The 23,495-nt window shown below is 46.5% G+C and overlaps 2 protein-coding genes across 2 annotated transcripts in view; one reads left to right on the top strand and one right to left on the bottom strand.

Moving 5' to 3' along the window:
• Positions 1–64: 64 nt before the first annotated feature.
• Rdh10 (retinol dehydrogenase 10) overlaps positions 65–23,495 on the top strand; it is a 27,099-nt gene continuing 3,668 nt past the window's right edge. The window contains exons 1-4 of the mRNA XM_050142088.1: positions 65–483; positions 1,916–2,151; positions 21,533–21,631; positions 22,568–22,713. Coding sequence (XP_049998045.1) covers positions 195–483; positions 1,916–2,151; positions 21,533–21,631; positions 22,568–22,713 — 770 coding nt within the window. The 5' untranslated portion in view covers positions 65–194. The remainder of the gene's footprint in view (positions 484–1,915; positions 2,152–21,532; positions 21,632–22,567; positions 22,714–23,495) is intronic.
• Positions 2,158–21,521, bottom strand: LOC126501430 (60S ribosomal protein L36a-like). Its single transcript, XM_050142091.1, has one exon. It carries the CDS (start codon positions 20,110–20,112, stop codon positions 19,777–19,779), a length of 336 nt encoding a protein of 111 aa, XP_049998048.1. The 5' UTR covers positions 20,113–21,521; the 3' UTR covers positions 2,158–19,776.

The raw sequence follows: 23,495 nt of genomic DNA, 5'->3' as shown, positions 1-23,495 counted from the left end.
CGCGCCGAGCGCCCGGGCGGGACTGGCCCCCGAGCACTTCGGCCCCTCTCGGCATTTCGGGGGCGGACTCGGGGCGCACGCTTCGCGCCCCGATCGCAGTGACAAGCGCTCCCGGGGCCAGGAGCTGGGCTGTCTGGCGCGGGGAGGGTGAGGACACACAGTGCTGGGGCTCGCGCGGGACCCGGGACGTCGCGATGAACATCGTGGTGGAGTTCTTCGTGGTCACTTTCAAAGTGCTGTGGGCGTTCGTGCTGGCCGCGGCGCGCTGGCTGGTGCGGCCCAAGGAGAAGAGCGTGGCCGGCCAGGTGTGCCTCATCACGGGCGCGGGCAGCGGCCTGGGCCGCCTCTTCGCTCTGGAGTTTGCCCGGCGCCGGGCACAGCTGGTTCTCTGGGACATCAACACGCAGAGCAACGAGGAGACTGCAGGCATGGTTCGTCACATCTACCGGGACCTGGAGGCGGCCGACGCCGCTGCTCTGCAAGGTAATGGCCAGTGCTTTGTTGGGTCAAACCTCTCCCGGCCCCGGAGGGTCCCCACACCCTACTGTCACGGGCAGCCCCGCTCTCCAGGAAAAGAACACCCACAGGTCTTCCAAAGGCGAGTGGAATTTGCCCCTTGATAAGAGAGTACGGTTTTCTGTGTTGAAAGACTGGAAGTGCGCTAAAGCCAGGTTTCTCTGGCGCCACGCTGGGCTTTCCTAAACTCTGCCAATAGAGGAGGGCAGGGGGGAATCTTGCTACTACCACAGGTTTAGATCCCAAAGCAGTTTCCCAGTCTGGCTTGCATGTGGCATGATGGGAAGCTAAAGTGTCTTTGGGAAGTTGTTCCACAAGGAACTGAAGCAGTTATCTGTTTCTGTGAGGTCTGGGCCGCTTAGGCTAGAGCTGTGTGGATGTTTCACTATAACTTTAGCTCCGGGAAATAATTACATTGTTTCTCCATCCTTAAGTAACTGAGAGCGATTGCCTTCCTCTGAGAAAGAAGGTGCTTCAGTGTTTCAGACCTTAGGTAGACTTCTTTCATGGTTTGGGGTACCCCACTCTGCATTTTATGAGCTTAACAGCTAGTGTGCATCTGAAAAAAAAAAAGTAAACCTAAGTGGGGATCATGATCAGCTATAGATCCTGTTCTAGGAAATTTGGTGATGGCCAGATTGACTTGGCCTGCTCTCCCCCATGCCTATCATTTGTTACCTAATTTACCAGAACCTGTGCTTTTTAGGAGAGATTCCGAATGTCACATTTTCAGAGCTAGTGTGGAGAGGCAACACATTTGAGAGAAAGAAATATTCATTTTTAGGGAAGGGATTTTGATTTTATGCTGTTTGAACTCTACTGTGGTAAACTTGCACATTAACTTCTAAACTCCATCCGTGAGATTAATTCTTAAGGGAATCGGTTTAAAGACAAACCAGTGACCTCCATTCTTTCATTAGAAACTTCTCATCCATTTCCTGGCTTTGAATGAGTTCATATTGTTGCTTACAATTTGGATTGTGAGCCTTGGAGAGGATTTCTGTTCTGAGGGTAGAGCTTTCTAGCCACTGGCTTCCTCCCACCCCCATCTGAAACCAGGAATGTGTAATGTGTGTTATTCTCCGGGCTGAGCTCAGTTCTTTGCAGGTGTCTAGCTCCAGCAAGTTGATCCCATGTGGTCTACTTGTATTGGACTTGCCACAATTACATGACTTTCCCCTAAGCAAGGTTGTCCAGTAAATTGCTGCAATTCCCAAAGACTTTCGGGGGAGGAAGGCAGCTGTAAGCTGAATTATTGGCAAGCATTACGGTGTTAGAAATTTGAAGCTCACTGTAGTGTTTTTGCTTTGTATGAGTTTTGTCCTGCTGACTGCCATGTGGTTCACTCTCTGCACCCCTTCTCTCTTCCATCCTCCCCTCATCTGGATTCCGAGGACAGCTGGCAATGGTGAGGAGGAAATCCTGCCCCCGTGTAACTTGCAGGTTTTTACCTACACTTGTGACGTGGGAAAGAGGGAGAATGTCTACCTAACAGCTGAAAGGGTCCGCAAGGAGGTCGGTGAGGTCTCGGTCCTGGTCAATAATGCCGGTGTGGTTTCTGGACATCACCTCCTGGAATGCCCTGATGAGCTCATCGAGAGAACCATGATGGTCAACTGCCATGCACACTTCTGGGTAAATATGAATGTCTTTGTTTTTATTCCTGGGTCCTCAGTGAGAAGGCTCGGAAGGACAGACTCGCGTGCCAGCATGAAAGCCACCTGCACCCCACCACATCTAATGAGCTGTCCCCGCCGTGTCTGGTGGGTATTTTAAACTGCCCCCTTCAGTGTTCCTTAAGAAGGTAGAAATTGATGATGGTGAACTACTTTGAAAGGTTGCTGTTAAAATAACAAGAGGGAGTGTAAGCCCCAGCTTTGTTTATTTAGCTTTCTGTTGAGTTTAGAAAACCCTAGTTCTTATGGATTCATAAAGTCAGGGGTTAGGCTTCCAAACTACTGCTCAGCCACATTTTAGAAAGTGCCAGAAAATCTGAGATCAGCATCTGTGGTTAATTGGGAGTGGCTAGGCCACCTTGGCAGCCACTTAGCATCCATCGGCCATACAGACTGCTCAGATGGTGGACATCTCGGGACTGTTTTATCTGGCGCCTCTCAAATGAGGAGTCATCTTGAAAGAACTGCAGAGAGGGGAAGAGCATTTGTGAGTCCCTGTGAGTCCTACAGCATCCAGAGAGTGCAAGGGGGCTTCAGTTCCCAGAGGACCATACCTTTTTAGCTGGATTGTCAATAAAGGTAGATGCAACACCTTCCCTCCAACTCTGAGCATGTCATGTTGATCCATGATTTACTGTTTTTTCTTTGTATTTTCCTTATGTAGTCAGAAATGATCCAGTAAAAGAGAACTAAGAAGAATTGAGAGTAGTTCAGGTAGTGGTAGGGTGTGAACTGAGCATGTGCAAGGCCCTGGGTTATATCCCTGCACTAAGGGGAAAGGAAGAATGGGTAAGGAGATAGGGTTTTACCCCCATAGGCAGAGATGTCTTCCAATAGAACTCAACAAAGGGCTGTTTCTCCTAAACAGGTCACATTAAACCTCATTAATGTTTTAGCAACTGCTTAAAAACTTAATCTGTCTTCTGAAGTATTCAGATATTGCTTGTCCAGTATCAAGGCTCTTCTCTGGTCCTGGATGAAACTTATCCTAATGTTTTATTTGGAAACATGAGCTTTATGTAATTTGTTTCCAAGCTTCTGGAAATGAACATATAAATAAGCTGAACTCATCCATTGTGGCATTTTAAATGAGTGAATGAGCACATACATGTACACGTACATAGGTGAGCAGTCGGTGTGCAAAGCAGACAAGCCTTTTGCTGCTGCAGGAACAGGCATCAAGTGTCACAGCACAGCCATGAGTTAGTAAGGGCAAACTGAATGGACTTGGCAGGATAATTTGTCAGGAATCCTACGTGTTTATAACTCTGAGTGTAAAAAACTCCCCAGACAAGGCGTAGCACGCATCACCTTTAACGTCAGCACTTGGGAGACAGGGGTAGATGGATCTCTATAAGTTCAAGGTTAGCCTGGTCTAATAACACTGAGTTTCAGGCCATCCAGGGCTACAGAGCAAGACCTTTTTTCCAAAATAAACAAACCAGGGTCAGCATTTGAAATAAAAAACAAACTGCGGGTACAGTGTAAGTTCCCTGTTTGAGCCGCCACAGATTCCAGCTGATTTCAGTTGCCTCGCCAGCCTTGAGAACAGACACATCTATTGGAAGATTAGTATTAACCAGACACTGATTTTCCCCCTCAGTAACGTTTGAGGTGATGCAAGATTTCCTAACTATTAACTTCAACTTTCACCAAGTTTCCTCCAGTTTCACCTTCTTGACTATTCTCTGCATAATCCTTTTTCTAACTTGTACAATTTTAAATATACCCAGGTTTTTGGAGAAACCGTGCAGCCTTGGGTTAAATGCATGCCTCAGGACAGCAGCAGTTCTTTAGACATGAAATTAGGGGCTGATTTAAGAGTGCTGAAGGAAACCCATGGCTCCTGTGAAAGGGCACAGATAACACTAGTGTGGCGTCCAGCCACTTTGTAACATAGGCACCCCTGTGCCCGAGTCCATGCACCAAGGGTGAGCTGCACCTTCCTAACCTCCTCGCTGAGCTATGAGTTGCTTAACCACACAATTTAGGGAGTTCTTGGAAGCCTGGTTGGTAATGACATCACTTTGTATTAAACTATGGGAGGCTCCTGAATTCTCCAGCTGTTTTTCCCCTAAGCATCTAAACTTAAGAGTTTATTTTCAATATTGAGTCAGAAAATTCATTTTAGTGTTGGAATTTCTGACTTCTTGCCAAGACTTCACAAACCTTTAGAGAAGCTGAGAGCAACTGCAACATAAAAGAAGGCTGCTTTTAATCTTTACGGTGGTTGCTGCGGGGGTTTAAAAGTATTGCTAAATGCCACTTGAGTTCAGCTTCCATTTCTGGTTTTCTTGTTTGAAAATGTTAGTGGTAGGTTTGCAAAGATGTGTTGCCTTGGCTTCCGCCATTCTTGTTTCAGAAGGAAATAACCAGTGTGCCTTTTGACTATGCCTGGGCAGGGAAAAGAAGTTGCCCCATCCAGTTAAAAATGTCGGTCTGCTGAGCAGAGTACATTCCGCCATTTGGACAGATCATCTTAAGCCAGACTTTTAACTAGCAGTCAATGTGTTTTCGTGGAATACCAACTGTGTTGCCCTGACTCAGTTGAAGTCGTGGAGGAACTAGAATAGCACGTGACTCCACCTTGGAGGTGCTCTGCCAGCCCCAGCCACTGCTCCTCTAGGGTCTAGTTCAAGACGGCCATGTAAGCGACCCTCCCAACCCCTGCCTCTACTGGTACCTTGGGTTTGGGAGCTGTAAGGAGCCTTAGGACTGTCCTTTCAACACCCTCTTCTCTGAGCCCCTGCATATGTTGGGGCTTTTTACCCCCTAGCTACACTCCTGGCCTAATCCCTGCTTTTCCAGTGTGCTACAGTTAAATGAACTGTGTATAACCTTTTTCTTTTTCCTTTTCTGCTTCTTGTGGCATATATTGTCATTTTGTCCTTTGGCGCATAGTAAGTGTTTTCTGAAAGAACTTTGTCAACTTTGTGCCTCACATAACAAAGTTGGTGACAGATTGTTTGGTGGCAGTTTGTTATAGCCGAACCCCCACTACACACACACACACACACCCCACACACACACCTGGAACTGCATTCTAATTTAGTTAATAAATATTTGATCATACGTAACAGGCTTCTGCTTAAATATTTAGAAGGTAACCTATTCAGAGAGTCCTCAGATGGGTCCATGCTGTCTTCTGAGCAGGGAAGCATCATGCTGGACTAACCAAGCTATTGACTTCAAGTCGGGGTTGCCTTCCACTCATTGTCTGTGTATCCTTCGGTTCCTACCCACACTTTTTGCTCCCCTTGCTCCTGTGTGCTCTTGTTTCCGTAGCGTACTGAGCCCACTCCTAGGTGCAAGGCTCGGTCTTTTAAGAAGACAGCTGCTGGTACAGCACTGTGAATCAAACACAGATTGAATGCTTGGCAGCCATCATTCATTGTCTGTGACCCGGGCCTCTGGAGGAGAGCCTGTATTGCTGCTGTTCCTTCCTTCTGAGCACATACACTCTGCAGACTGGAAGGCACTAGCCTTCAGAGTTGGTCTGCACCAGCAGACCTTCCAGGAGCCTTCTCTTGGTTCCAGTCAGCACATGGATGATGTGCGGGGTAGGCTTTAGTCTGCTTGTCTGCCGTGAGCATCCAAGTCATTCACACAAATGCCCTCTCCGAGAGAGGCAAGAACTTGAAAACACACCTCTCATCTACCAGTGACATTGCAGCCTGGCCCCATACAGTGACTGCAGCTTCGCCTATCCCTGAAATAACTAAATTAGCTTCGCTTAGGGTTTTTTTTCCGGAGAGGGAGTCTTGGTTGGTTTCTGAGCCAGAGTTTAGCCATAGGTCCTTTTAAACCAGGGAGTTGGGTTTGGCCTTTATCAAATTGGCAAACTGATCCAGGATTACCAGAAAGAGAAAAGCAAGAGCATTCAACCTCAGGCCTTTTATGTGCAGTAGAGATTTTCCATGGTAAAGGACTAAATCTGTCAGATAGCTAGTCAGTAATTTACTTCTATTGATATGGTAGTCAGACAAGACAATTGGTAGTTAATTAATAGACCACTTAACTTAAAAGGTTTCACAGTTTTAAAATACGAATTACCGAATTCAGCATTTATCCATATCTAAATGTCTGCAGTCTATTTAGTAGAATCCATCCAGGAGAAGTGAGAGCCACTGGCTAGATCAGAGTAAGGCAGCACTTAAAGACATTAGCGCGCTACCACTGTACCTGATGATCGTTAATGTTTGCGTTCCTACGTGATTTACTGGTTTTAATCTTATATACTGTATTCTCTGACTAGGAAAACCTAGTTGGCTTAAGCTCTCTTAGACTTTAAATGTTGTGTTTTTTCTAAAGTACTCATAAAATTATTTGTCTAATTCTTTCTCTCTCATACTCTAATATTATAAAACTAAATATTTTATGGAATGATCATTTTCCTATTTCAGGGTAGCTGCTGAAAATGTGGAGTTTGTACCCTCTTTGTCAGTGTGCCGGAACTGGCTCCTGCCACCCGGTAGACGTCCTGTGTGTAGCTGTGTGAGAGCAGAAGGAGGTGGTGGCTGAGCAGAGGTCCGTGTTGGCTACCGTGTCAGGTTCTGGCGGTCGCTGAACACTGATGAGACTTCTCTTTAGATTGGCTGCTGCTTGGAGTATGCACAGCTGTACTGTGTACACAGAATAAGATCACATGCTCTGTGAATTTTGAATTTCTATATTGATATATGCTGGGCCAAACCTATTGCCCCTAAAAGTCAAATTTTACAACATGATAAAATACTTTGCATCCTGGTGTAAGCAAGGAAGAAAGTGGTATCTCATCTAAAAGCGCCACTCCATCGTTGGTAGAGTATAGTCTGTGCCTGGTTGTCAGACTTGGGTAGCCAGTGCCGTGTGTTCTCAGCTGGCAGAGGGAAGCCTGTGTTCTCAGAATGTGGCCTTGATCGCCTCCTTGAAATGCAAGTCCCTTCTCCCCTTTGCTCCACATCTTAGCTCTCCACGGTAAAGCGCTGGCTCCTCGGTGTTGTGTGCTCACACCCTTCTCTCCGTGCCTCTATCTAACTGGGTAATCTGTGGCCTAACTGATTTCTAGGCCCTTGGCAAGCTCACGCTCCTCCTGGCTGTCCCCTTGTCCGTCAGCCTGTGAGGATGCTCAGCTCTTTACCCCTTCACTCCCTACTCTGGCTGAGTCACCGTGCCTGACAGCAGTTGTGTGTCCTGTGCGCATTCGTTGGTCACCAAGTCCTTTTTGAACAAATGTCCACTTCATCATGTATGCCTCCATGTCCTCTCACCTGGACTCTAAGAGCCCCCGGACTTCCTTCCCTGTGTCTAGTCCTTGCTGCCCAGCCCAGGGTTATCTAAGCAGTGTTGAGTTTGAAGTGTGACCATATTGCTCACAATGGGAAGTCGAAGGCCATAAGCATGGTGTCTTGAACGACATCTGTCTTCCCAGTTCAGCACCTGTTCTGTTCCCTGGCACTCTCTGTCTCTGCTGGACTAGACACCCGACTGACCTGCGAGAGCCCATGTAGCCATGCTTCCCAGGTGCTTCTGGCACTGGAGAAGAGTTTGGGTTTTTTGGGAGACAATAAAATCAAATCGATTTTTCCAAACAATGTCAAATATGGGGGCTTAAGCCTGTAAACCCAAATTTTAGGAGGCCGCGGCTGGATTGTCGTGAGTTAGGTGCAGCCTGGGCTGCAGAGTGACTCCTATCTCAGGGACAAGCAGATGCATGTCACACCTGTGAAAGGGCAGCAGGGTCTTTATCTGTAAATGGCAGGCCCTGGTGGACAGTCCTCAAAGTCATGGTCCAAGGAATGACCTCCTGTTGTTTGATTGCAAGTGACTGGTGCTTCTCAGTTTCTTGAAGCAAAGTGGTGTTCTCTATGCCTGGAGTTTCTGTGCCCGGGACTTTATTTATTATCTGCCCAGGTAAAAATTAATTTAAAAGGCGTGGGAGAGTGGGGCATTCTTTAACCCATGCCAGGGTAGCTCTCTGAGTAGCTTCTTCAGAAAGGCTGAACGGAGAGCCCTTGGCAGAGTCTTTAGCCATTCATTGCAGGGCCGGTCGCTGGGGCGGGGGCAGAGCTGCAGACACTGCGGTTAAACGTACAGCCACCCATGTTCTCCCCGTTTATTCTTGTCCCTTAAATTTGCTTTTGCTGCAATTGTTTGTGAGCCATTCATGACCTTTGGCAAATTTGAGTGGGTTGATTCTCTGACCTCAGTGAATTAATTTAACGACAATCAGAAAATTACTGGGAGCACTTTAATAATCTTACTTGAGAAGTAGAAGAATTTTAAGTAGGAATCCCTTTTATTTAAGGCTTTTCTTGGGATAGGGGATATAAATAATAGCGGAGTTGCCTAACTTTCTGCTTCAGTTCTTTCAGAAACTAAAATTAAGCCTCTTGAGCCGAGGCGAGCAGCCAGCTTGCCTTCCTCGGATCCCTACTCTGGGGGAATTTGCAGAGCACATGCTTCATTTATTTACTTGCTTGCTTTTGTTCTGTTCAGTGGTGAGCGGTGGGCAGGTGACTGTGGTGCTAGCCCCTAGCCTTGAACTGGAAGTCCCCAGAAACAAGAGCACCTTGATCAGAAACCTGAAAGTTCCACACTTAACCATATGTATATGATAGGGTCAAAACAGAAGCAAAATATTTGCATCAAATTCCTTTGGGCTATGTATATGTGCTGAGTATATGTGAGAAACACAAACAAATTTACATTTAAACTTGAGTTCCATCCCCAAGATACTTCATTATGCATATGCAAATATGGAGGAATTCTGAACCCTTCTTGTTGTAGGCATTTTGGATTAGAAAAATAACCTGTATCCAAGATGTTTTTGGACCCCCAAACTGTACTTTGCTAAAGTTCCACTAGGGGGTGTCATGGCAGGTCAGATTTATATCTTATTTCCTAAAAACATAAAACATAACTCGATTTTCCCTAGGAGAAGGGACCCTTTGCTATTAATCTTGAAAGTGTGGGGAGAAAAAAGTCTAACAATCCTCAAGAATAGGGATCTACCTCCTGTCTCACTTGAACGAGTTAAATCCAGTGTTTGAGCCTGTAATGCCCAAACTCAGACTACAATGTTCATCTCGTTTGGGTTAGTTAGTGATTCCTTATCTCAGAGAGCAATGCATTATGTTAGCTACTCGGAGGGTCTTGCCCCTGACATCTGTCTGTCTGCAGTCCTGGAAGTTCTTTCCAGGCTCCCCTCCCCCTCCCTCATAATTAGCAAATAACTAAGGGGACAGGAGCTTTGGCTTCTTTATTGACATTAAAGTAGGAAGGCAGCATCAGAAAATGTCCCTGTGTTGTGACTTAACCCTGGCTGGCAGAGCACGGCCCCAGGGTTTAGTCACACTTCCCGTGACACACCTGGCCAACCAGTTTCAGTCACCTGGTTCTCTGGGTTTGTGCAGCCTTCCACATCCCCCTCTCAAGAAGGATTTCACCCACAGGAATGCTGGCCTGTTTTACCCGATGAGCTTCCCAAGTGTGGCCTGTTTGCAATTCCTTTTTCCTTTCCATTGTATTTATCAATTCCCTTCAAACTCAAGTTCACACCTGTCAGGGTGCATTTTCCCCAACATGCTCAGAAACTAATGTGAGTCTGCTTGGTAATCACAGAAGCGTCCGCAAATGCGGCTAGAATGTCTAACAAGCAAGGACAATTGCTGGGGGCCCTGACCGCCACACCAGCCCCTTCAGTGACAAGGCACTTAGAAGGAATTCACATTTGAAAACAAAACTTGTGTTTTTACAAGACCAATTACTTGGTCTGTGAAGCTTTCCAAGATCACACAAATGCTTTTGCTGCTTGCATAAAATGTGAATTTGTTCCTTTTCCCTCAAATACCTTAGTACTGGAGTTTTTGAATATTAACAAGGTTTGGTTTCTTAGTGTTATTCTAAGCAATGAGGCTCAAAATAACACTTCCCAAATCAGTGTAACTGGGAAAATATTTGTAGTGTAAGTTGCATAAACACATGGGTATTTTGAGGACAAGTGAAACATCACATTCAAAGCCTCGATTTTCCCACCTGCAAATTGTAATTAGCATACTGCCCCCTGCTGCTTTCTCAAGGGCTTTTAAATGAGGCGCTTCTGAGTCTCCTGGGAAAGAAACATAGAGGGTAATTGGTGTAATCAGTTATTTTCAAGACTTCTGCACAGACTTGGAGTGAGTATTTTTAACCTGCATTCAAGTATTATTTTGGTTCGTAGTTAAAACAGTTGTTTTCTGTGCTCAGTCCAGGAGGACTGAGGAAAGGCATTAGAGGAGAGGTGTCACTGTGAAGTGTTTGCTTCTGTTTCCCAGCATCCTCTGGGATTCAAGGCCTGTGAAACAACTGCTCGGCAGCATGAGCCACAGGCTTCCTCTGGTGCTTACATCCGGGTTCTAACCCAGAGTACGGACTGGTGCTGTGCGGAGGGCAGGGAGGACCGGCAGCTATACATAGTAAGAACCAGGAACTGCGGGAGCCTCAAGAAAGAAACAAGGAGCAAGCCAGCCAAAAATAGACAGCACTCAGCCAAAATAGCCTACAAGCATGTCCTTAACAAGCCTCCGTCCATTCACTGGGCTTTTTATATGGCATTTGAACTGGCAGATTCTTCAGAAACACTCACCTTTCATTTGAGCCTTGCAGCAAGTTTGAGTTAAATAGCGCTATTATCCTTTCATCGGTGGCTAAAACAGCCATCTCGAAGTAGAGCGAGACTTCCTTCAGATCTTCCACAAGGAAGCCAGGCAGGCGGTAGGACCCAGACCCTCGCCCGAAAGCTCCAAGTTAGGACGTGTAAAGTTGTTACTAATGTTCAAAGCTCTTGTCCAGTAGCTTGTCCTGTGACTCACTTACAGTCTTTGCCCTCTGGTATAATGTAAGAATCTTCAAATGTGATTTTTTATTAGCATGGTAAGTTTAGTAATGACTTATTAACCCTAGCTAATATGCCCAGAAAGTTTGCTCTATAAATTAGACATGCATGTAAAATTGTAGCTTGAAGAATCAATGTCACACTAGAATTTTATTACTAACGTCCAGCTCTGGGTTTTTCTGTGCCTTTCCTGTAATTTCCCATGGCCTACATTGGAGGTGGCCAAGATCTTGGAGAGTCATGTGGTTGCATCCGTGATCACCCAGTTCCCTTCCTTCGCTTCCTGGTTTGTGTCAGCCTTGCAGAGGAGACCTGAAGGAGAGCACAAGAGAAGGCCTCTTCTACAAGGACGGGCGAGCAAGGCCTATGAGTGCTTGGTGCAGAATTTCAGTCAGCATGGGTCGAGTTTTTGTTTGCTTAGCTCCTGGGAAATGCAAAAATCTTTATTCTGTTCCATAAGCATCTTATGAGATCAGAATTTCGGATCACTCTAAGACTTTAAAAATCTTAATCGAGGATTTTGAAAATCCTGCGGTTTCCACCAGCTGGTACTGCTGCCAAAGCACCTGACTTGTACAGACGCCATCTTCTCCTAGGTGAGCTCACGGGCTCACAGAGCATGGGCTGGGGTTGGCTTGTCCCAGGAAGGGGAGGGGGCACTGAGCTGCTCAGGTCTGCAGGGTCGCGACAGCCACACCCTCAGAGCATCTGGATTTTGACCCATCTTGGGTCTTTGAGACCTTGTTCTAATGGAAGTGGGGCCACGCTAGTGCAGAGCATGGCAGCAGTGGCCAGCAGTGGCAGCTCTCCTCTGAGAATCGTTGTCCCATCTCTGTCTGGAGAGGAGCAGGTCTTCATCCTTCCTCCCCTTCTCCTCAACCAGCCTGTTAAACTAGGCAAATGTCCTGCCATACACTGTAGATGGAGCCCACCCTCATCAAGATTTCTATTTTTAAACAAACAAAAAAGTCTGTGTCTATCTCTGTCTCTCTCTGTGTATGTGTGTGTGTTCGTGTGTGCGCGTGCAGATGTGTGCATTCCACAACATACCAGTGTTCCTGTGGTGATCAGAGGACAACCCTGAGTGTCTCTCCTCATCTTCCGCCCTGAGACAGGTTCTCGTTCACCATTGGCTATGCCATGCTGGCTGGTTTTGAGCCTCTTAGGCTGCTCCAGTCTTCTTGTTTGGACTACAAACACACACTGCTATGCCCTGACGATTCCCACGAGGGTCTTCCCACTGCACAGCAAGTGGCTTATCTCCTGTTTTTCAGACAAGGTCTTGCTCTACGGCCTGGGTTGGCCTGGAATTCAGTGTCTTCCAGCTGCAGCCTCAGTGCTGGGATCCAGAAAAACACCACACCCAGCTAGGTTTTTGTTTGTTTGTTTTGTTTTGTTTTAATTTGGGTTCAGATCTAGGGTATGAATGAGCAAGTCCAGCGTGTCGTCGTTCCCCCTCCAAGTCTGCTATAAGCTGAGTGGGAGAAAATGAAGAGCTGTGTTCTTCCTGCTTCAGACTGCAGTGAGCTCTGGCCAGGGTTTGTGGGCTGGTGGGCGGGGCATCACCGGTGCTGCTCTCCTTGAGCCCCAGCTCCCAGCCCAGGACCCTGGCATTTTGTTGCCATGGGGGAGGGTGTCACGTAGACGTGCTATGCTTAAAAGGACGTTTTCTTGTTAGGAGTTCACAGTTTACTGATAGCACTTGTGGGTTAGCTGGGGCTGACTAATGATCGCAGCAGTCCTCTTGTTACTGTCTAGTGTTCTTTGTCTAGGGATGCGGCTCAGTAGTGAAGCACTGACCCAGCATCACACATGCACACGCACGCACAACCCTGTAACGCTGTTCAATTCCCAGCTGTATCCTCAGCATTATTTTACTTCCCAAAAAGATTTTAGTTGTAAAGTGGTAGTGTAAAGCCATAGAAGCTAAACGTGATGGGATAGCACAAATTTGTAGGGTTTTTTTGTTTTTGTTTTTTGTTTTTTTTTTGCATAGAATGTATTCCTGACCTTAAAAGAAAATCACTCTGGTTGTATATGTACATATATACGTATATATGCATTCTTCACTGACGACCATGCTCCTTAGAGAATGACTTTTAGGAGGCAGCCTTGCCTTCATGTAGCATGGCAACCTTTGGAAACATTTCTTCCTGTCGGCTCGATGGAGTTGGCATCGAGTGAAGATGAGAGGCATGTTCCGCCAGCATCCCGAGGTGTGCCTCTAAGACACTAAACTTCCTGGTGGTCCTGAGTCTGAGATGCTCTGCTTTAGCCCTGGATCCCCCGCTGCTCTCTGCAGTCCCCTGGGGGAGTATGTCCCACCTGCTTTGCCCCCTTGGGAATTGTAGAATAGATGGTGTGTGTGGCCTGGACATGAGGAGAAGAGCTTCACAGATAGTTGTGCAGCAGGATTTGAGAACCACTGTTTTAAAGAAAAAGGCGGTTTCTATCATTCCTAAAGTTCTCACAAGAGTCACAAGTGTTATCTTTGTGTTTTAGCAGCACCTAACTCAGCACAGACGCCATAGGTTTTCAGGCGTTGACCCCTTGATTACACGTACCCTGTGCTAAATAAAGAAGTCTTTAAAGACTTGTTGGAAGCAGTGAAGTATGTGAACTATTTGCACGTGTGAATACAAGGGCTGATGGCCATAGGGCCTTTGGACCGGGGCAAAGACATCCTGCCGCTTGCAGTGGCCTGAGCAGTGGCTAAGCTGGTGTGGGCGTCTTGTGCCTTCTGGATGTAGTCCCTGGTCACTAGTACAGAACCAGTGTCTGCCTTTCAGACCGTCTGTCTTAATTATGGTTTCTGGGAAGGGGTACAAGTGTGAGACATGGGGTTGGGCAACAGCCTGCCACTCATCAGGTGATATGGCTGCAATTTTCTGAGCTATTTTCATTATTCCATAAGAGTTGTTAAATAGGCGAGGGGGCCTGAGCTTATGAGCTCCTGGACCTCTCCTTTGATCATCTGGGGAGCAGAGGAAGCAGAATTTCAAAACCCATGTTCATTGTTTTTAACACATGGAACTGCCACAGACTTAAGCAAAACAGAATAATGATAAGTGTTTCTCACAGACAGTTTGTAATTTTTAATAGATAAAAGGTATGAATGCATGTTAAACTATGTGAAAAGGCACAGCCACGACAACAAATAAATATTTAATGAGTCGATGTTTTACTGATCACCAGATGCTGGCAGCTGCAGTAATAGAGTTGATTCCTTATTGAGTCATTTACGAGAGGCTTAGGCAAGGAATGCTGCAGAGTGAAGACCTGTGCTGTGAGTTCTCGCTGTTGAGGGACGGATGAAGGAGTCTGTGGACATGGAGCATAAGTCCTGGAGGTCCCCTTCTGTATCACAAATGAGCTCTGTCCAGCCAGAGAGGAAGGTTAGGTAACTGGTTGTCGGGACTGTAGGCTCTGGATCCCGAAGACCAGTGCACTCTCCCAACAGATAGAGTGTAGTCACCTCCTCCCCGGTCTTTCTGTGTAGCAGGCCCTACGCTGTAAGGGAATGTTGGAACCACAGCTTCTGCCCTGGGCTACATTCATCCCGTCTTTAACAGTGGGAAGACAAGTTAATGAAGCATTTATTTTTGCTGAATAACTAATGGTGTCATCATCTAGGTGTTCGTTTGAAAGGCTGAGCTTTTATTAGCTTCTTGGTTGCAGGGCAACTGTAGGAGTCTTCTTGTGCATGTGCAAGGATTAACTGCTGATGCTTTCAGTCCATTGTCCATAGCTTCTCAGTCAGAACTGTCTGCAACACCAGCACAGATGTGACTCTCGTGATGTTCTCCAGCTCCCCTCTGTCTTTAGAACAAATGCTGTGTCTCGGTTTAATGGACAGTAAGATGTGCATTGTGTTAAGGCTAAGAGACTAGTAGTTCCAGGCTCCAGTGCCCCAGGGCTCTGTTGCACAACTATTCAGAGACCTTTCTGCCTGTGTAAATGAGCCCAGCTGGGACAGGGAGCACAGGTTCTCATGCAGCTACATGAACAGCAGGATCTGTCAACTGCATCTAAAAGAATTCATCAGTACATTCCTAGCAAATATACTTTATCTCTTAGCTATAGGTATTTTTGTAATAAAGATTGCTTTTATCAAGCATCACTTGTCTGTGGCCAAAGTTCTAAAGTTTGATATATATTCATCAGATACCTTCAACTTTACAGAATTCAAAATATTTAGCCATTCATTCCTTACCTAGAGTGCAGTGCATCAGCATTGGTACGCTTTGGGCATGTTAGTGATTTATCCTCTTATCTTCCAAACTCAGTCACTGTATTTGTAGTGCCTTAGAAAGTCCTTCCCAGGGGCTGGGAAGATAGCTCAGCTGGTAAAGTGCTTCTAAGGACCCAAGTTTAATGCCCACTGTGCACATGAAAAGGCCAGGTGTGGTGCACATTTGTAATCCCAGCACCAGGAAGATGGAGACTCACAGATCCCTGAAGCTCACTGGCTGGCCATTGTGGCCCTATCTGTGAATCCCAGGTTCCCGTGAGGGGCCTTGTCTGAAAATAACAAGTGGATGGCTCCTAAAGAGTGGCTCTGGAGGTTACCCCCGGCGGGCGTGTGCGCGCGCGCGCGCGCGCACACACACACACACACACACAGAGATGGAGAGAGGGGGACAGAAAGATGCATCCACACAAATACACATATACAAAGGTTTTCACGATTGAGTCACAGTTTTCCAGGAGCCATGACTGAGGCTTCACAGAGGAGCGCCGCCAGATTCCATGATGGTCGTGCAGAGTGTTCTCTTGTGAGCCTGATAAAGACTCTGGTAGTAGCACAGATAGAATGAGCAAAGTACAAGAAAAGGGGTTTACTCCTGGGGAGACACAACATTTCCATGTGTGAAAGTTCTGCTCAGTGCAGTCTTGGTTTTACTCCTCTTTCTGTTCCTCCCCTCCTTCATCTTTATTTTTTCCTTCCCTAAATTGTATATCATGCTGCCGTGTGGACTAGGTATGTCAGCGCTATTAACCCATTTCCCATTATCCCACTTGGAAACGAGTTTCTGTTTATCCTTGAATACTCAACTGAGAGACAAATACTTTGAATTTTTTTTAAAGATAGCTTTTCTGAGATTGTTCATGGGATGGTCTGGCAAATGCATAAAAATGTAGTGCGAATCCTTTTTCTACTGAGAGAAATTAATTTTCCCCTTTGTGTCCGTGAACCTGAACTCTGTGTGTCTCACCTGCGCCTCCACCGTGCGATGTGTCCAGATGGCAGAAGTTAGCCTTTGCCGGGTTCCACATCTCTCCACATCCTCTCGTTGAGCCTGATTGGTTCTGACAGTGCAGCTGCAGGCTCCGTGCTGCCCAGTCTGTCATTAAGAGCACCAAGAACAGTCTGGACAGCGGGCTGTTGTGAGTTAAGTTGGTGTAAACATAGCGTTCAAAGATTGCTCAAGCTGCAGCATGTAGTGTCCCTACGCAGCCCTGGCTTCTCTGTTAGGAAGACCCTGCTCAGAGTGTAAACGGGACCCTTAACAGTTCCTTCCAGAGTGCCCAGAGCTCTGAAGAGGGACCTTGAGGAACTGTGCCGACGGAAACACGGAATGCCAATGAAAGTTTTCATTTTTACAAATGGGGAGGGGGGCGGGGAACACAAACACTAAACAGTCCTAGGTCCCAACTAAGAGTTGCCAGTGCTGTGACCAACTGTGGCTTCTCTGATGGACGCTAGATTTTTTCCTCCATTCTTTCAGAACGTGTGAGCGAGAAGAGAAAGCAGGGTACAGTTGTCTGAATTTAAATCAGGACCTAGGGAACCTTAGCAACCACTGTGGGCCTGGCTACACAGCCTGAACCCCATCTAGATCCTCTTGTCTCAACACGCTCGACGGTCAGCGGACTTTGTGAGTTGTCCCTTTTGAGAGCACACGTGCAGTACATGCTCAAGTTCATGCCTGAAGTCACTTAGGCGCGAGGCTCAGACTCTTTGAGACAAAGGTGAAGATGATGAACCTTAGCTTGAACTGACTGGTGTCATGGCAACTAGCACTTCACCTTTCGCTGGTCTCCACCTCACACATGCTACAATATTTGTGCACATTAATAATTCATTGCCAAGCGCCGGATTTCTTTCTGCTGTCAAGCTGTGTCAAGGACGGAGTACACTGCTATCTCAGATGTCATCTAGCAGACTGTTGAGGGCAAGAAGAATCCGACGGGAGAGCTTACTTCAGAAAATTCCTGAAAGTGCCACGGCTTCTACTCACCCATTTGCAGTATTTTTTCTTACAAAGTAAGAGTCTAACTTTATCTACTAGCAAAGCTCATACCTCAGGTGGGGTTGCTTGTGGCAGCTGTAATTGCCCACGGCCTCAGTGCGCAGTCACGTGTGGCGTCAGCGGGCACTGGAGTGATCCTGACGCGGGTACTGACTACCTCAGGCTTGTCTCTGCTTCGCAAAGGGGAAGGCCTGGTAAGAGTTTCATTCAAACGGCCCGAAACCTGCAGGCTGACTGTGCGGCCTCAGATGGCTTCACCTCTTAGGGTCAAACTGTAATGCGTATCGTCAGGAGTGTCGTGGTTTATAGCTTCACCTACAGCTGGACACTTTCTAAATGAAAAGTATGAGCCTTTGTCTTAAAATGTAAACTATACGAAGGCACATTCCAGTTCCTTCATTCAGAGGTAACTGTTAGGTAAAGAAGTCATGTGCTTCAAATTGAATATTGACCACTGCTACTGTAAAGATTAAGACTAAAAAGAGCTTTGTATCTGAACAAAACACTCCTCTCCGTATCTTGTAACTAGCCACTCAAACAGTTCTCCGGTAGTGCACACATAAAGACCAGTTACTTGGCCATATTTGGATTGTTTTATTTCTGTCCCCTCCCTTAAACACAGAGTACCTTCGCTTTCCAGACAGCATTGCAGGTGGGTGAGATGGACCAAGGGCATCAGAGTAAAATTAGACCCAAATCACATTGTTTTGACACTGTGCACCTTCTTATGCTAAAGGTAAACTCGAGCTGACTTACACTGATGCACGGGTGAGTGCAGAGTTGTGCTCAAAGACAGAAGTGGAGGAATGGGCCAGCCCCTGGCTCACTAATGGCTGCTTGGCCAGGTCCCTACATAGTGCCTGCCAATACTAGATGTTGGGGGAGTGCCTGTCAAGTGGATACATTGATATTACCAGACTCCCTCCTGGAGGGAGGAGGGGACATTAATCAGTTTCAGAATTTTGCAACAAATTAAAGTTGAGACCTTGTCACAACCTTGGGAACTTGTCACCTGCCCTGTTCTGTGCTGGGGATCTGGGTTAGTTGCTTAATGCCTCTAGACAGGCCCTTAGCACGTACGGCCCAGCGGTTATCAGAGTCTTACCTACGCTGGCGTGAATGGGTTTTCAGTCAGCCCAGTTGCTGAACATGACCACCAAAGCAAGAAGACCAAAATCTTCCTGGCTTTTTTAGACTGTGTGCCGTTTCTTAGCATTTAATATGAAGTCCTTGTACTTACCTGCATTAAGAACTTTTAAAACAAAGTTTAAAAGGCACTAAATTTATCCCTGTCTTTCAACACTAGGCAAACTTAATATAGACAGTCCCTCCAACTCAGAATGGTTTGACTAGGTTCCTTTGACTTTGTGATGATTTGAAATGGTAATATGCGCAGAAGGAACTGTGCCTTGAATTTTGATCTTTCCCCGGACTAGCGTTAGGCGCTGCAGTCGCTCTGCACTTGTGCCCGGCTGGAGGCTTACACAAGTGCTCTGGGCACACTTGAGGTGGGCCAGGATAAGCTGGAGTGTTCAGCAGATTTGGGATAGTAAGTTCCCTTTCAGCTTAAGGTAAGTTTTTAGGTTGGCTCACAAGTCCCTAGAAGTGACCTCAGAGATGAGTTGGCTCAGGTTAAGAAGATGTTTCCCTGGAGCTGGGGAGATGTTCAGTTGATAAGGTGTTGCTTATACAAGCATTAAGATCCTGGGCTTGGATCCCCAGCACCCAGTAAAGGCCAGGTATGGTGGTGTGGATCTTAAGTCTGCTGCTGCTGGCAGGGGGCACAGATGGATCCCTGGTGTTCGCCACTCAGTCTGTCTGGCCAATCAATGAGAGACCCTTTAATTAATCTGCAGGCATTAGTCTTAACTAGACGTTCAGGAGATGTAGCTACTCTTAAGACTTCATACCTTCTACTTTAGTTCGAAGTGTATGTGCTCCTGCAAACTCCTCTACCTCAGTTCTGTGGAATAACCACTGCATGTAAGTTATAGAGCCTGAAGTTGAGCCCTTAAGTGACCTGGAATGCCAACTGACCAAAGTAATTATTAGTATCGGATTTGCCCTGCTCCTGTTTACTACTCCAGAGAAACAGTGGAACCAAAGCATTGGTGTTCTGTTCCGGACAGCAACAGTGTGCTGGTCCATGTGGTATGAGAAGGATTTGGCTCCAGTATTTGTAAGACTGACTGAGCTATGTCTTTGAGCTTGTCTGGGATAGCCAGACAAGTATAAGACAAGCAGAATCAAAACACTGTAAAATACATAATGATATGTTAGGGTGTAGACAAAGTCAAGCTGGTCTAGAACAATACGAAACCACATGACCTGGGGCTGTATTTTGAGTGGTGTGCACATAATTCTTTGGGTTCAATCTCTGATATCACATACGCAAAGACTAAAATAAATAAAGAATTATAGGATTTTTTTTTTGAGTGAAAGCTCATGATTTTATTGTCTTCATAACAAGGTCAGCTTAGAACTGGATCACTTGGCCCTTTCTCTTCTTATCACCACCCAGTTCAAAATGCTTGCATCTCTTAATAGCCAGCATCCTCTTAGATCTGCAGTTGGGCTCCACACATTCCAGTCTCAGCACAATCTTCTTTGTAGTTTTCGCCTTTTTGCGGAAAATAGGCTTAGTCTGCCCACCATAGCCACTCTGTTTCCTGTCATAGCGCCGCTTTCCCTGGGCATACAGAGAATCTTTGCCCTTCTTGTACTGGGCCACTTTGTGGGGTTGGTGTTTGCCACATTTCTTGCAGAATGTCCGGCGGGTCTTAGGAACGTTCACCATGTTGGCGGGTGCCATATCAGCACAGAAAGAAAGCGAATTATAGGAATTTTAAAACTTAGTAAAGTTATTATTGAAGATTCCAGTGATGTTGAGCATTTGAAACTCATTTAAAAACGAGATAAATGAGTAATGAATGTTACACTTCGGTTTCTATAGGACAGGAATGCGGGCAGATGAGAGTGAGCCTGGCATGGGTTCCAAAATAGCCCCAAGCAAACGGGATGTCGTTTGGGGGATGGGTGCGCTGTGATGATGCGGGAAACAGTCTGGGCAAGACCTCGAGTCACTTGAAGATTCATCTGGCAACTGCCCCATGAATTGGAGTGTGGAAAGCTTCAGAATTAATGGGACCACTGTTTTTGATCTTGTGCACATGAGTTATCCAAGCACTAGAAATGCGTGTGCAGACTTTGATACCTCAGCAGGAAAGTGTCTGAAATGGAACGCAGCTCTTCTCAGAGGAGGCTGTGTAGTGTTTTGTCTTGTAAGTTCATAAATCATGGGGACCGGTGCTGGAAGTAGACCATAACTCAACAGTAGACAGATTGCTCTTCGCTGCTTTCTTTTAAGAAGCAGGTTATAAAACTGTTGGGAGCCTGGTGGGATGGTTTATAGATCATCTTAAGTAATTCAGGGGATCTTTTTGTTTAAATACTGCCTGTGTCTTGGAGACAGGAGTCAGTAGTTTAATAAGAAGCCCATGCAATGTCTGATTTTGCTACCTTGTTGTGGGCCTGCTCTATCATCTGCTACCCTGAGTGGGTGGACTTCTGCCTTTGTGGGGAGACCCTGCATGTGCTCCACAGAGGACTGTGGTCCTTCGGGCTCCTCTGGGTTCCCAGCAGTGCGGCATTCACACCATGGCACTATTTTTTCACTAAAATGGCTCTGAGCTTTGTCAGGGTTTATGTTCTAAAGTACCTCACCTCCTGCTCGTCTCTTAGACTGTAAACCTTAGGTGTCGCAGAGTGCTAGGACGGCTCTTCATTCATGGATCTGCCACCTCGGAAACGTTGTGAGGCACCTGCTGGTGGGCAGGCTGGCAGCTGCTCATAGAGCGGAACACAGCTGAGCCACGGGGCATGACAGGAGAAGGCCCTGTGACCCAGGAGTGGTTCAGATTAGCAGATCTCTATCACTCGAAAGATGATAAAGAACCTTCTCCTAATGACTTTCTTTTCATCTCTGGACATTAGCCCCCAAAGTTCTTGGGTTACAGCTTTGTTGGTCCCGGCTTACAGCTGGTCTAGCAGGGCAATGCTATGGCGCTAAGTTAGCCAGACACTTAAGAAAAAAGGTCTCTCTTTGATAGATGGGAGATGTTTTCAGATGAACTGGGAGATGTCATTTTTACAGCTCTGAGATTGTTCTGTGATCTGGGCTTCAGAGGGGATGTGACATGTCAGTTCTAAAGCTTGCATCTTGCTTCTTTCAGACCACGAAGGCCTTTCTTCCGACGATGCTGGAGATTAACCATGGCCACATTGTGACGGTCGCGAGCTCCCTGGGGTTGTTCAGCACTGCTGGAGTTGAGGTTTGTCAGCTCTAAAGCATTTCCTTCCTTCTCACATCACAAGAGACCTGCTACCACACCTCTAAAACTGGCCAGCTGCCGAGGAGGGGTTCTCCTTGGCTGTAAACTTACCAATACCAATTTACCAAGTTGTCACAGCCCAGAAGACAGGGCAGGGACGGAGCCCATTTCCCTCATCAGCCTTGCTGGATGTAGAAGGTACAGGGTTGAGAATGGACCCACAGAGCGACACGGCAGTGTAGGGAGAATGGATAAGTGAGGTCACAGGTGAACTGCCATGGCCAGGGGCAGGTGCTGTATGAGTGTGTAGATCTCAGCTTCTTAACCCGTTCTTAACTGGGTTGAGATTATAAAACATCTCCACACATTGTTCCCTAAGACTTGGCTACAGATGCCTGGAAAATTGGAAACGCCGCTTCTTGCAAATACGCAAATACTCCTATATCATATGCTCTCAAGTTGTGTTTGAAGTTCAGAAGATGTGGCTTTTGCTATTTAACTTCAGATCCTAATAGCTTATAACTTATAGCCCAAGTTAACTTATCTTTGTTCTCCTGGTAACAAACAGGTTTTTCAGTCTCCTTCGCTAAACAAGAGGCCATTTGTAAGGTTTCCAGGCACTTCAAAGGAAAGCTCCCTGCATTTTTTCACTCCAGCCTTTTAGCTCTCATAGAACCCTTTGCAGTGACTTCCCCCATAGTAACATGATGCTCGGTTGATGTGGCAAAAAGCATTCTTCTGTTCTGTTGTTGCCTGGAAGATGCTGTTTCTGCTCTGAACCATGTCAGATATATGTCCTTGAAGACAGCTTCCTTGTCTTGGCTTCGTCACCTGTAACCTTCATAGTAAACGTCTAACCAGACAGCACCAGGAAGCCTCACATCAGCTGGGAGCGTGTGCACACTTAGCATTTCTCTTCTCTCTCCTCTTACTCAGGATTACTGTGCCAGTAAATTTGGAGTTGTGGGTTTTCACGAATCTCTGAGCCATGAGCTAAAGGCTGCTGAAAAGGATGGAATTAAAACAACTTTGGTCTGCCCTTACCTTGTAGACACGGGCATGTTCAGAGGCTGCCGAATCAGGTCAGTGGGAGCCTGTCTTCTTGCTAATAAACAGAGTAATGTTGGGAGATGTGTGGACTTATTTCTCATCAGCCAGGCTTGCACTTGAACTGTCAGCACCAGCTGAGTGCGGTGACACACGTCAGTGATCCCTTAGCACTTCTCAAGGGGCAGGAGGATTGTCACAAGTCAGAAACCAGATTAGTCTCCATGGTGAATTCCAGGCTGGCCAGGGCCTCATTGTGAGACCTAGCTACAGAGGAGGAAGGGAAGGCTCCAACGTGCATGTGTAAGATTGACAAATGAGGGTTTGACGCCACGCTGATACTAATGGATTAATCCCGAGTATCAGATAGGAGTAGGCTTTTCTCCATCTTCCAGGAGGACATACAGATACCTGGGAGTTTTCTTAGATGCTATGTCCTTAAGAGTTACTTCTCTACTATTTATTAGTCTTGGCAGGTGATGGCAGCAGGAGAAAGTCCTTAATGTGACTTTGTCCTGGATATGAAACAATTCAGTGTCACAGAGGGTCACCATGCCTTCCCTTCTAAAAAGCCTGAGTGTCACACTACAGACCTAGCGAGTGTCACACTACAGAGTGAGTGAGTGTCACACTACAGACCTAGCGAGTGTCACACTACAGAGTGAGTGTCACACTACAGACCTAGTGAGTGTCACACTACAGACAGTGAGTGTCACACTACAGACAGAGTGAGTGTCACACTACAGAGTGAGTGAGTGTCACACTACAGACCTAGCGAGTGTCACACTACAGACCTAGCGAGTGTCACACTACAGAC

The sequence above is a fragment of the Alexandromys fortis genome, unplaced genomic scaffold (assembly GCF_014885135.2).
Source record: "Alexandromys fortis isolate MF-2015 unplaced genomic scaffold, M_Fortis_MF-2015_v1.1 scaffold_41, whole genome shotgun sequence".
In the NCBI taxonomy this organism is placed as follows: domain Eukaryota; kingdom Metazoa; phylum Chordata; class Mammalia; order Rodentia; family Cricetidae; genus Alexandromys; species Alexandromys fortis.
Note: the sequence above shows the minus strand (reverse complement) of the source record. Positions and strands in the feature narration are given on the sequence as shown.